This window comes from Phaethon aethereus (genome assembly GCF_964289735.1).
Source record: "Phaethon aethereus genome assembly, chromosome: 9".
In the NCBI taxonomy this organism is placed as follows: Eukaryota; Metazoa; Chordata; class Aves; order Phaethontiformes; family Phaethontidae; genus Phaethon; species Phaethon aethereus.
In genome coordinates this window covers 2348466-2362628 of record NC_138585.1, presented here as the reverse complement: position 1 = coordinate 2362628, position 14163 = coordinate 2348466, and the positions used below count along the sequence as shown (strand labels likewise).

General features: G+C 39.4%; 1 protein-coding gene across 3 annotated transcripts in view; it reads left to right on the top strand.

Annotated features, from left to right (window-relative positions):
- Positions 1–12712, top strand: part of ARMC8 (armadillo repeat containing 8) — a gene marked incomplete at both ends in the record, with an annotated part of 80277 nt that extends 67565 nt beyond the window's left edge. For all 3 annotated transcript variants that reach the window (XM_082003769.1, XM_082003770.1, XM_082003768.1), the window contains 8 exons: positions 1852–1938; positions 4027–4119; positions 4591–4740; positions 6511–6606; positions 8850–8945; positions 9429–9501; positions 10777–10870; positions 12679–12712. In XM_082003769.1, the coding sequence (XP_081859895.1) occupies positions 1852–1938; positions 4027–4119; positions 4591–4740; positions 6511–6606; positions 8850–8945; positions 9429–9501; positions 10777–10870; positions 12679–12712 (723 nt within the window). The remainder of the gene's footprint in view (positions 1–1851; positions 1939–4026; positions 4120–4590; positions 4741–6510; positions 6607–8849; positions 8946–9428; positions 9502–10776; positions 10871–12678) is intronic.
- Between the last annotated feature and the right edge of the window lie 1451 nt (positions 12713–14163).

The following is a 14163-nucleotide window of genomic DNA, read 5'->3' as shown; positions in this document are numbered from 1 at the left end:
GGCTGCAGGGCAAGAAACTCTTTCAGCCTTTTATGTTGCTTACATGAATTAGAGACCCTAAAATATGGGCTTACTTTTTTCTACCGTTTCATGATAGAAATGATGTGGAAATTATTTTCTCACAATATATACAATACACTTATTAGAAGTTAAGCATTCATCCTGAGAATTGTGTGTGTGAGTTGTGATACTTATCCATAGGTGTCTAATTCATTAGTCTTATTGAGAGGTCAGGGGAGATGTGATCATGTAAGTTTTTGCTATCACCGTAGTATAATAATCCCATGATACAGGACACATGGTTGTCACCTGAAGGGGCTTGGAGGGAATAGTTTGAATATTTTAAGAGTTTTTGAAAGACCAAACATGAAAACATCAAACCTTTATAAATGTTAAAAAAAAAGACGACAGGATTGCTTGAAGCAGCACAACTAGCCTAAAAGGAGAGCTATGTGGAAAAAAACAAATGTAGGTGTCAGACTTACGTATAAAAGTGGTTGCTGGTAATTGTTCATTTTGATTTGTATTAAATAAGCTGAAGTCAGGAACTTGTATGTTCATTCCAAAATGTCAAGAATTATTCTTAATAGAAAACTAAAGGTAAAATTAAATAAAGATAAATGAATTTTCAGTCTAGATTAATGACAACTACCTAAGTCCTTTCTCTCTCCCCAAGCCTGTATAGCCGTATAAGCCATGGAAGAATAATTGCAGAGTCACAAGAGTGATTTGGATTGGAAGGCACCTTAAAGTTCATCTAGTTCCAACCCCCCTGCCATGGGCAGGGACACCTTCCGCGAGACCAGGTTGCTCAAAGCGCCACCCAGCCCGGCCTTGAACACTTCCGGGGTTGGGGCATCCACAGCTTCTCTGGGCAACCTGTTCCAGTGCCTCACCACCCTTAGAGTGAAGAATGTCTTCCTTGGGTCTAATTTAAATTTGCCCTCTTTCAGTTTAAAGCCATGGCCCCTTGTCCTATCACTACATGCCCTTGTAAAAAGTCCCTCTCCAGCTTCCTTATAGGCCCGCCTCGGGTAACTGGCAGGCCACAATAAGGTCTCCACAGAGCCTCTTTATGCAGCCCAGGATGCTGTTGGCTTTCTGCCTAAAACTATAGGACTTGCACATATGTACTTTAGTGCAAGCTGCTGTAAATGCAGTAGTAGTTAATGTTTGCAGTTGCTAACTGCTTAGAAGCAAAAGGTGGTACAGAACCTCCCCTCCATTCCCCCTTTCTTTGCTGGAGCAGCAGTTGTATCCTTCATGCCTATTTCCTCACTGAGCATCTCCCTTGCGTGTTCTGAGAAAACTGTGTTTGACAGACACGTATTGGTCCCAGTGGAAATCCAGGCACAGATAAGAGAGACACTAATTTGTTCTAGGCTACTTGCTTTTCTGAAAAGGTGGTCATGAGGATATTTGCTGTGTTTTGCTTTGCACAAGGTATGAAAGTCTTGAGTAGCCTTCTCCTCCGCTTTCCCATAAACCATGACACAGAGGTGTGATGCAGGACACAGCCTGCTCTCTGTTGAGAGATTGGCTGCAGGGTTAAATTACAACTGCTAGCACATGTATGCTTTGCAGAGTCGGGGTCTGTTCCCACTGGTTTCTTTTAAATTGGACCCGAAAGTTCTCAAATCTGGCTTCTGTGAAACAACTTTGCGTTGCTTCAGCTTGTCATCACATTGAGTTGAATGAACACTGTCCGGATCTGCACTGCTAGCATCAAAGCACCTCCTAAAGTATGGAATATCAAAGTGCAGAATAACTACAGGTATTCCATTTCAAAATGATCCCTTCCTTATGCTACTAGTTAATGGTGATTCCTCCCTCTCCCCTTTGTGACTGCAGGTTTTACAGAATGCTCCAAATGAAATTCTTGTAGTAGCATCTTCCACGCTATGCAATCTTCTTCTGGAATTCTCTCCAAGCAAGGAGGTTAGTATTGATCCAGAAACAAGAAGAGGTAACAGGCAACAGTTACATTATACAGTGGTTCAATAGGCATAAAGATATCTTAATTGGTAGCCACCGCTTGTGAAGTGTTATAAAGCTGTAATGTTAGGCAGACTGTATCACTGATAGCTTGTGAATAAAAAAAAAAAAATCATATTTACAGTGCTGTGACGGATAAATGTGGTTGAATAGTTGAACGTAGTCTCTAAAGAAAAGTAGTCATGAAACTATTACTTAAAAATTCATAAGTAAGAAGAAAACAAACTGATAATTGGCAATATGACCCATTGTCTTAGAGAATTACTGCTGTAATCTTGAAAATGTTGGCATAGCTGACTTATGGTTTTTATTGTTCCTGAATGAATGATACAGGATACGTGTTCTTGAGTTCTGCAATGTCTGTACTTCATACATATCAATACTTCATAGCGCTGGAACAAATCCCCAGGTCTTAAATATTTCTTAACTACAGATAAACATTTGCAAGATTGTGGTTATATGTGGGCTCCTACAGGGCACTTTGGATTACCTTGGTTTGATCAATTGATCTTGGTGGTTTTAGTCATGTCTGTGAGACAGAAAATTAGCTGAGGTAACGCCAAGCACAGTTCACTGGCCCATGGGCTTTTTTGTTCATAATACAGGTCACAGTCAGCGTAGTGTTTCCACTTCAAATTGGATTGAAATTCTGAATTTTCTATTAGGACGCATGGTTCATGTAAACATCATTGCCAAAAGAAAATACTGTTTCTGCAAAATGAAGGGATATTTAGAAATGTTAGATTTGAAAGCATCTATAAGTCATCTGATATTCATTTGATAGATCACCTTTTTTTTTCTACATAGTATGTTGAAAATTATATGTAAACTACCAGTCACTTAAGTAAATAAACAAAGCTGAAGTGGATCTGTATTTTACCGTGTAAAAGAGCTGAGTCAAAACCAGTTTTGGAATGCCTCCCACCTGCTGTGGCTGTAGAAGAGTCCCTAGGAGCCAGCTAGCTACTGAGCCCGTGGCGAAATCGCTGTCAGAAGGGCCTGGGACTGGGTGAACATCGGCACAAACTGCTGCTGCCTGGTTCTGTTATGGTCTTGCTGCTGTTCAGTGAGATGAGCCTGTTTCTACAAAGTGCAGCCTCTCCCCACATTCCTGTTTTCTGATGAATTCAGCTCCTAAATGAGTTAAAAAAACATGCAACTTTTGAAAAACTTCGGTATGTTCAATTACTCACTGCTTTTGAAGCACTAACTTCTGGAAGAAAGGAACACCTTACAAACTAGAGCAGCGTAAGTCATGGGATGAATCCTTTTAGCACATGAGCTCTTCAGGTCTTGGATAAAACTAGTACTTCAAATTCAGTTCAGGTTGAAAGCAGCTATTCTAAACTTAACTTTCAGTACATTAATCGGTTTGAAAGAAAAGGTGCATGTACTGATATTTTTCCTGTCATTTAAAAATGTGATACGACAAGGTTTTGTGTTTCAATCTGATCATCAAGAATAGTTTCTAGTTTTCTTTATTATGCTAAAGTTTTTCTGTTGGATTTTAGTTTGGTCTGATTACTAAACACAAAGAGTAAACGCAAAGAAAGATATTGAGCAGCTTACATTGTCCTTAACATCTTTTAAACAGTCACATACGTCCCACTTGATACCCGAAGAGATGCGATTGCTCAAGGAAGACTGTTTTTGGAGAGCTGTCCTAGGCTGAAAGTTGCTGGGGAGCACCCGTTTACTTGTATGAGTGTGGCAGATATGTGTATAGTATCACAGCAGCGTGTGTGTGTATACACACACACGTGCATGACTCTATATATACATGTGTACAGATATATGGATACACATGAGAATAAATCTGTCTGAAAAACACAAAGCTGAGTTTTTTCATGAAAACCTACCTTTTAGTATTAATGAATATAGGGTATGGCTTGGCCAGTTCATGTGAGTGGACTGGAAATGTAAACTCAAGATACAAGTAAGACTTTTGTATTATATTTACATTTGTATATATGTCTAATTAGCCTAAGTAGTGCTTTAAATATCTTTTTTTCCCCCCTCTCTTCATTTTAGCCTATTTTAGAATCAGGAGCCATAGAACTTCTATGTAGTTTAACACAGAGTGAAAATCTTGCCTTGCGAGTGAATGGCATTTGGGCTTTAATGGTAAGTAGAACACACTGATGAAACACTGCTTGTGATTTTGCTGCTTAGAAAGTTTTGAATGTAACTTAAAGAACTCGTCACTTGTTATTAAAAGTAATGTGGCAGAAACCTGACTTGTTTTTCTACCTAACTGCAGAAGGAAAATAGTACCAGCCTGGAACACTTCATCAATTAGCCCATAAAATAAAATAAACTTTTCTCTTCTGATACCAGTCTGGTTTCCAGCATCATTCAGGGAAACAGTTAAGTAGTGTCAGTAGCATGCCAGGGGACAAATAGAAGCGGGTAATAACCAGGTCAGCTGTAAGACTGTGTGCAAATTTAATTCACTGTGTAGCAGTTCCTCATAAATGATAAACTTTGCAAGATTAATTTTAGCAAGGATGTATGCTTGCAGGTAATAGTCAACTAAAAGAGTGAAAGCCCAAGTTAAAGGTAAAAAATCAAGTAAAAAATTTCTGTCTTTTTCAGAATATGGCATTTCAAGCAGAACAGAAGATCAAATCAGACATCTTACGAGGTCTGAGTACAGAGCAGTTATTCCAGTTGCTTTCTGATTCTGATGTAAATGTTCTAATGAAAACTTTGGGATTGCTCAGGAATCTTCTGTCGACTCGCCCAGTAAGTAGAGCTGCAAACAGACCTTCTTCTGAAAGCTGATGAAACATACACACAATACAGATTATTCTTAATCTTTTTTGTACGACAAGTTTGTTTGTTTATGACTAATGTTCAATATGTTGCTAAAACTGAGGTCTTTGGATTTATCCAAGTTTCTGTAACCAAATGTACAAATAGGTATAAGAAAACATTTGAAAGAATTCTTTACGTCCACTGAAACTTTGTAATTATTATCAAATACAGAGCTAGGCAGTTACATTTAATGTTCAATTCCATTGCATGTAGCTTTCAGCAAAATTATTTTCCTAACAGTCTTTCTGTGAAACTTGTCCAGAACAACAATAAGAGGGTTGCACTGTTGAGTCAATGTGTGGAGAGGTACATGTCTTAAGGATACCTGCGTTTCTTCTTTCTTGACACCTGAAGTATTTCTGTTCATATCCAAGCTATATAGATAGTACTGGCTTTTTGAATTTGACTGTGGGACTGTGCACTTACAAAATGCATACATTCATTTTACACACTGAAATAAAATGGTTTGAAAATGTAAGCCCATCAATTGTTTTTGACAGGGAGAAAGAGATATTGGTGGAGGAAAAGAAAGGGGTAATCCCCTGTGAAGAACAGAGGGAAAACATGCAGCAAACATTTGGCAAGCCAACATTTTTGTGGGGGAAAAAAACCACGAAGCCTCTACTGTGCATTTATCACGTATTGTGTTTCTACCATAAAAAGGTCACTGCAAAAAATCTTCTGATATTTGTACTCGTTGAGTCTCAGTAAGCTTCATAGAAAATTAGCTCTGTCTTAATGTAAAAAGATACTTAATAACTAGTCATTCATTAAATTCACCCTGAGCTCTGAGAGCAGAGTCTCATTATCACTTAAGGTGTTCTTCATCTGAAACTACACCCCAGCTTCACCTACTTTCTGTAGTATGTTTTATAGCCGGAACCAACCGTTCCTCAATTTCTACCCAAAACTCACTCCAGAATAACTCATCCAGCAGCTTTTGAACAAAGTCTCGTTATTAGCAATTTTAAGAAGTCCTACAAGAATCCCTAACATCTTAAAGAATTGTAGTGTGCCGTGTGCTGGTAATCTCTGGTGGCTGTGTGCTGTCACTCTTGAGTTTTGGTATCAGTTAATCCAGTAGATCTAGTTTCATCTTTTTCTGTTAGTCCTAATGATTGATTTTATTCTAGTATAGGTGTTCATAGTCTGTGATCAGATGACCTTTTACCTGTAAGTCTCTTGAGACAGTTTTCCTAGATGATAAGTAATGTATGTGGCTTATTTCTCTGAACCCTCTCAGACTTTGGAAATGTGGATATTGGTCCTGGTCACAGTGTTCCTGTAAGTGTAGCAAATACCAGATAAGAAATCTCACTTTTCTTACCCCTCTCTGATATCCCCCTGTTATCAGAAGAGAAGTGGTTCTTTCTAACTGCAGCATCACACTTAGAGCTTGGGTCCAGCAGGATTCAGTCTTCAGACTGGCCTCCATGCAGCTGGGAAACCAGTGTCTTTTCTACAGTGAAATCAGAACCAAGGCCCATATCGTGCTTTCTCAAACAAGACCAGGCTTCAAATGAAGAGGAATATTATGAAGTGTTTCTGCTGTCATAAGTTCTTGTTTTTCGGAGACCTCCCTAGTAGCTAGGGTGTTTGTGCAATGTTGCTACTCTTTACTTAGAGTATTTCAAGTATGAATTGTCCCTTCTTTGTCTGGAAAGTTATGCTGATTATATTTCATCATTGCTTTGGCAGCACATAGACCATATAATGAGCACTCATGGGAAGCAAATCATGCAAGCAGTGACCCTCATTCTGGAAGGGGAGCACAATATAGAAGTCAAAGAGCAGGTACCCTTTTTTGTTTCATGTTATCTTGGCAGAGTAAAATTTAAGGAACAGCTAAGAATGCTTACTCTTCTCACCATGTCATTTTTGTTTGGGATTATGATGTGCTGTGAATATTTTACTGAGCTCTGTCAGATAAATAACTTCAGTACCTACAAGAATGCTCTTCTTTCTAATAGATTATTACAAATGTGTTTGAATTGAATCCAGAATGTTTTTTTAAATATATGTTTGGTGGTGAGAGCAGAAGAATTAAATCTACGGCAATTGCATGGCAGAAAGGGGACAGTAGGAACAAGGGAGGAGAAAGTATTTCTCGCTGCGGAAGGTGTCCTGGTTATTTGCTCCTGTAGCAGCCATCGGAGCAGTCAGTAACGAAGAATACCATCATCGCCTGCCTTGCTGGCAGTAATACGTGTTGTGCTGGGAGATGTGGTAACTCAGCTGGTCTTGCGTGCCTGCAGGAGCCAGCAGCGATTAGAGGAGGACAGGCACTAGCAGGGAAAAGAGCATGCTGGTGTAGCCCAGGAGAACGTGGGGAGGGATGTGGCCTGACAAATTAAAACTTAAGAAAAGCAATATGCAAGAGGAAAGGGAGAAGGGAAGAAGAGATGGCCAGTAGGGAAAAGCATCCCTGGCTTGGTGGCAGCATAAGGGGGCCAGTATACAGGGATACCTGCTGTGGGAATACTGAAGCGAAAGAAAGAGGATAGGTGAGCAGAATTTGGCTGATAAACTCTTGCGAAAGACAAGACAGTCAGTTGGAGAACCTTGTTTCTTTCTCATACAGGGCTTTTGGTGATGAATAGTGGGGGCAGCGAGAAGCTGTGGGAGATTCCAGAGGATTGCTTTGGCTTAGGATGGATATTGGTAGCAAATAGAATGGCAGATGGGTGTAAAAATACAGCTAAATCCACACTGGTCTAAATCTCTGTTCAGTGAAGAATGGGCTGAAGGCAAACAGGCCTTTTATGGCTATTTAAGTGCAAAATCAGCAAAAAAACCCCACCCAGAAGACTGTTAATAGATGGCAAGTTTAGTGATACCATAGTTCTGAAACAGCTGAGGATTAACCAGTTGTGTCTTTCTGAATAGTTTTTCCTGATAAAGCTCTAGTGTCAGGAATGGCCATCATTGCAATAGAAGGTTATTTACCTTGCCAGGTCTCTCAGAATTATTGTGGAGGAGAATCTGCGTACCTGAGAAATACTCTTGGAAATGGCTAGTTAGACTAGGGTTGAATACCGCCTTTAGGGTTTGGGGCCTTCATACGGAGAGCATTTTCTTTGTCCCTCTGCTGTGATCAGCAGCTTGCTCTTATTTCAGAATCAAGTTGTACGTCCAGTACTGCCTATCTGCACACAAGCGCCTATATTTCTCGCAGAACAGTGCTTACCTCTATCACTCACGGGCTCATCAGTATGTAATTGGCAGCTTGGAAGTAATAAACATCTGCAACTGTTGACGTGAATGCGGTGCAGCTTAGACACAGGCATCATACAAGTGCTGATGATTCTCCGGTGTCCTCCTGTAGTCATCCCTGCGTGTCCAGAAAAGGTGGTTAAGTTCTTCCACAGCTCTTTGGGAAAAAATTTCTCAGAGCATCTCTCAGTGCCTCCTGAGAAGCAGGAAGGCTGCCTGTGCACATGTTAATGCCATGTGCCTGTAGTGCCAACATGGGCCTAGGTGCTGCAAGGTTATTCTGTAGGATGGCTTCTCTAATTTGAAAGAAATAACCAGATATGTTAGTAGTCTGAGTTATCTCAGCAGGTAAGATGTATGATTAGGCTTGTTGAAAACAAATTATTACTCAGCTAGATCAGTAGATAGGCCTCTGTCTTTCCTTCTCTTGGCCTGGAGAACCAGATGGATATGTCTGGGTGTTTGTTTTTTTTTTTTTAAATAGCCACTGGTACAGAATAGACTGCTTTATTTGCCAGTGTATTTAATCTTTTCTATATACTGCTTATTTCCACTGGAGACTTAAAATTTTACTCATTGAAATGAATTAATGAATGTTGCTTTTTGTTTTAAAAAGGCAATGACTGTTTTTTGCCGGGGCTCTTCATCCACAGCTGTTAAGTCTTTTGGCATTGGCCCCAGATGTAAGCAAGCCTGAAACTCCAGATTAAAGATATTAAAACTAATTAAAGAAATTGTTTGTCACAAGTTCAAAGCTGTCAGGGAAACTGTGTAAATCATGAGATGTGATCTGTGGCCAAATAACAGTTTTTCCTCTCTTTCAGACATTATGTATACTTGCCAATATAGCAGATGGAACAACAGCAAAAGAGCTGATTATGACCAATGATGACATCCTGCAGAAAATCAAATACTACATGGTATGGGGAATTTCTCTTAAAGGTTTTATGTTGGTCTTTTGCAGGAATAAAAAGAGGGTACTTTAGCATTTTGTTGTGTAAATTATTCAGTATCATGCAGTTAACTTTCATATATCCAGTTGTGTTTAAGAAGTCCTGTAGTGCAGTTCTGTATGGCAGAGGTGTACCGAGGATCTGATTAAAAGGAAGATCTAGTGGTTATTTCACATAAGAATGCTACAGTGACTTAAGCAATACCTGTAACAAATCTACCTGGAAAACGTTTCATGATCTTGGAACAGGCATATCTTGTAGACCTCAATATTTGGAAGGAAGTGATTGAACGCTACTCAAGTGCCTTATGTTATGGCACTATCTTTGAGAGAAGTTGTAGATAATAGTCCCAACTTTGCTACCTTATTTGTTACAGGATGAATGCCAAAAATGTAAGTCTGACAATTTCTGAATTTCTTCTAAACTTGAGTACTATTTTTCTATATCTAGAGTCATTCAAATGCTAAACTTCAGCTTGCTGCCATGTTCTGTATATCTAATCTCATATGGAATGAAGAAGAAGGTAAGAAAGCCTCGTTATTAATGCATATACAAATTACTATCCCGATCAAAAGGCTAATGTTGCATAGTAATCTATATTCGCAGTGCACAGCACAGTAGGATCCAAAGCATAAAGGGAGACATCATGATAGGTATGATCTGGGATAAGTGAGAGTGCGCAGGAGGGCATTGAGGATAGTGTGGAGAGCTGTTTGGGGGCAGGAAGGGGACACACAAGAAGAGAGTGGCAATAAATAGGAGTTAATGAGAGTGACACAGCAGGAGGTTTCCACCTGTAGCATTTCTGTAAGATCTGAAAACAACTGGAGTGAAAGAGAATCCTAGTAAGAGAACTTCCAAGTCTTAAGGAGGTTGTGGAAGCTCACTGTTGGAGGGAACAGGTTCACTGGAGAGGATAAATGGATTAAAAGGGGGATTTGTTGCAAAAAAATTTTCCCCAGCATGGAATGCTTTAATGGGTTGGGTGATGAAACTCTGAAACCAGTCAAAGGACTTAGGGGTGGAACCGGAAGGAATGGGGAAGACATTCAGTAAGAGAAGCCATGGCCTGGAACAATGGAAGGTAACCAGGAGGGAGCTGAAGGGTGCTGCTGCACAGAGAAACGTGTGTGTGTTGAGGGATGGAGAGGACGGATGGAGGCAGCAGTGTGGAGCTGGAAGAAATGGCAGGGGAAGGTGTGGTGGGAGGTGGTGTGCTTTGAGGAATGGTGCGGCTGGCAGGAGGACTTTCTTGGATGATTTACAGATGTTCAAGTTGACTATGCTGCTCTTCAGCAAAGAAATCAGTGTCTCTGCTTGGTTTTGTTGGGTCCCACCCTCCTCCCAACTTACTCCACATCTCTCAGATCACAGAACTGCAGTCAGTGTGTGACATTTGGCTGTGCTGCTGGTGGCTTTCTGCTCATTATACTGACATTATACAGTGATACAAGTCAGACTTAAAAACACCACCTCCAGTTAAATGTTCCCTGCATCCAAATCAGAGAGATGAGAATAAACCAACTGAGGTCAAGCTGCTTACTTTAGGATAAAATGTGTTCAGATTTTTGTCTTCAGCATTTTATTTTCTTTAAATGTATGCACACGGAGTACAAAAAAAGAAACTAGAGCTTCCTTGGAAAGTAGCCACAACTGAGAGAGTTTTTCCATTGCTGTGTTCTAACTGAACTGTGTTCCATACCTCTGCTTTAAGCTGGTTTCTTCTACCACTCCTTTCTTCTCTTATGCAGACATTTCTTTTTGGTGGTATTCCCAACAATTGGATTTGTTTTTGTAGGTTCACAAGAACGCCAAGATAAACTACGAGACATGGGCATAGTAGATATTCTACATAAATTGAGTCAGTCATCAGATCCAAATCTGTGTGACAAGTGAGTATAAAGAAAATCCAAAAAGATGATTAGAGCAAAATCTTTGCTTTCTATTTAAAAAGTATGTTATTTTGAAATTCATTTGATTGTAGAAGAATTCCCCAGAAAAAACTATCTATCATTGCACTGAGTTTTACAGTATATGAAGCAATTGTGATGAACACTTCTTTAAAGAGCAGGTTTTGTATTGCTCCAGAGTAACAAATCATACTGACGTTCTCAATAGTATAAAATAACTACACTTAAGATCTTCTAAACCAGTGAAGGGTCCTCTCTGAAATCTCACTGATACACAAACATTTGTGTAAACTTTCGACTACTAACAAAGTCCCAGAGGATTGGAACGATAACCCATCATGTAATATTTATGAATTAAAAAGATAATACAAGATCACCACTGCTGTTAATCTCAGTTAAATTCTTTTAAACTAATTAAGCTCACCAGTAACTTTTCACATACTTGTTCTGTTACTTGTAGTATCCACACAGATCATCTAGCTTCTTCACAAACACATGTAACCAAAATAGCTAATGACGATTTCTGGTTTTTTAAGTTAACTTTTTGCAATTATCCCACCTACAGTTAGTAACAATATTTCTTTCATGAACTAAAGATGATGATCTTATTTTTGGAAGAGATCATACACAGACAACATAACTCAAAACTGTGCAATGTTTTAAAATGCATTAAATATGGGTTTCTTGTTTTTACAAAAGATATTCCAATGTTCTTAGACATCTGTAGTAAAGCTAGAACTTCTCTGTTTAAAATCTATGCCAAAGATCAGTATTGAAGGTGATAATTGGGAACATACAGTTATCAATAACCAAGCTCACAGAAAATTATGGAAAACCCTAAATAGAGTTTTCAAACAGTGAGAAATAGGAATAAAGCTTACACCAGTAAAAATACGTTCTGGTAAATGGGCTTAAGCCTTGGTTTAAGAGACAGTGCTTAGCAAGTCACTGTCCCTCCTGTTTCTTCTGGCCACCTGCTCCCACTGTTTACCCTATCCCAGCTCTGCCTCATCAGCCTCCTCGATGAGTTGATACGACTTGTGAATGTAGCAGGAAACCTGGAAGAAAAAAAAAATCTTCCTCTGGGTTGCCATGATAGTGTGGTTGGGAGGTGTGGGGGACAAGGGAAGAGCAAACCTTCTCACTTCAGGCGGTAGGTAACACTGAATAGCTGAAATGATGATGAAACTGTAGCCCTAGGCTTTTGGGAGGTGTTTTTTCTTTCTTAACAAAAATTGCACAATGTTAGATTACATCAATTCCAGTATGATGCTGGCTGTTGCTTCTTTTCTCCCTCTCACCTCATTGTTTGTTTTTGGTAGGGCCAATATTCCTGACAGAATTAATGTGCTTCTAGGATGTTCTGAGTTATGACACCTCTTTCATTTCTCAGCTCAAAGATCTGCTTTTCATGGTACATCAGAAAAACTAGAAAAAAAATTGCTTTTCACAATTACCACTCTTAAGGTTTTTTATAAGTAGTGTTGATAATGAGGTTCAGTGTACATCTTAAGCCCTGCCATACTTGAAAGTTGCTCAGTTTATGCGGAGCACCTAATACAATACTTAGATCATCTCATTCTTAGATGCAAGGTGGATTCTCAAATTGTGACAGCCCAAATAGAGCAATTCTGCACCATGGGCTAGATTCTTCCAAACTGAAGGAGCCAGCCACATGGCTTCCTTTTACCTCACTCATTCATCCTCCCTCTCTTGCTGGCATAGTCTCGTACATAAATCTGTTGATAAAGCCAAACCCCAGTAATTAACAGGTTGTTCCTTTATTGCAGGGCGAAGACAGCACTCCAGCAGTATCTTGCATGATCAAAGACTAATTGAATCTATGGACACCCCTCATGTCTACTTAAGGAATAGCAGGAGATATTCCTGACTCCTTATATTTGCACAAGTCACCTTGGGCTGCATTTTTCTCAGGTGCAGGGAGCTGCTTTGCAGAAACAGTTTAAATGATCAGGTCTCCAGTGCACTTGAGAATTTTCTTGAGGTAGTTTCTTTACTCAGAGGACTCTTGGGGGGTTGTTTTGGTTTTTTGGGTTTTTTTTCCTGAGCTACCTGGACTTTCGGATAGAACAATCAGTCATCATTCTCCTTTTGGGCCTAAATTTTCTGCTTTTGCTGCAGCCTGCATGTGTGGATGTGTGTGGGTGTGCTCGAGTGTGTGGGTGTGCTTGGGTGAATGTGTGTGGGTGTGATACCTCAATTTTGTTTTTCCTTTTTTTTGTGTGTGAAAATCTTTTTCTACAGGTTTTCAAGGGTTAACCATTGTTTGCTGTACGAATACTTCAATGAATTATATACAGTTTGAATGAAATGTTATTTAAAAAAAAAAAACAAACTGTTGTATCCCATAAAGTTTATTTTGAATTTTGAACAGATGAATGTTTTTAAGTAAAATATATGCATTTCTGAACTTCAGCTTAACTTACATTATACTTCCTTTCTAAAGAGAAAAATAGAGGGAGACAGTAGACCCCAAATTATAAGCAGCGCATTCTGTACTGACAAGGTCCAAGAGTTTATTTTACTGCCATACACAGTCACCTGGTACTGATGACATGCTCAAACCCATGGAATGGGTCAACTGGATTGTTTTGGGTTTCTTTACGTTTTTAGAAGAAAAGCTCATACTTCAGAGTTAGCATGAGTGTTGACTTTTCTGGAAGGGAACAGGTGGCTGCAATATCAGTGGGCATAAGCTATTGCTTTAGTAGCCAAGCAGGTGCTCAGATAATTGCTGAAGGATTAGCTTATTTCACGGGTGATAAGTATTTGCTGATCACTAATACCAATAGAGCAAACAGTATGTTGCAGAAGTCATACTTTCAAGAGACCAGAAGGAGCTGGCAAGCAGTGATTAAGGGATTGCTTTTGTTTTGCATCCTTTACCTCCAGATATAGTTAAGTGACTTACAGATTTTTTTCCACAAAAAGATCAGCTGGGTGCATTAAGTTGGGGAAGGGATGGAAAAATCGGGGTTTTGGTTTGTTGTTTCTTTTTTTTAGCTCAGTAATGTCACTACAGATTTTGTGTATATATGCAGATATACACACTTGCATGGATTTGGATACCTGGATAATAAGCAATGGGGTTTTACTGCATTCAGAAGCCTAGGTTTTCCACAAGTTCCTGAAGTAGTGCCTGTAAGTGTGAAGAAAAAAGTACGAGTACAAATGAAGATGACTGTGTAAGATTAGGCTGGAATATGAGACTCTTGTGGCTTCACAGTCAAATATGCATAAAACAAATGAGGGCA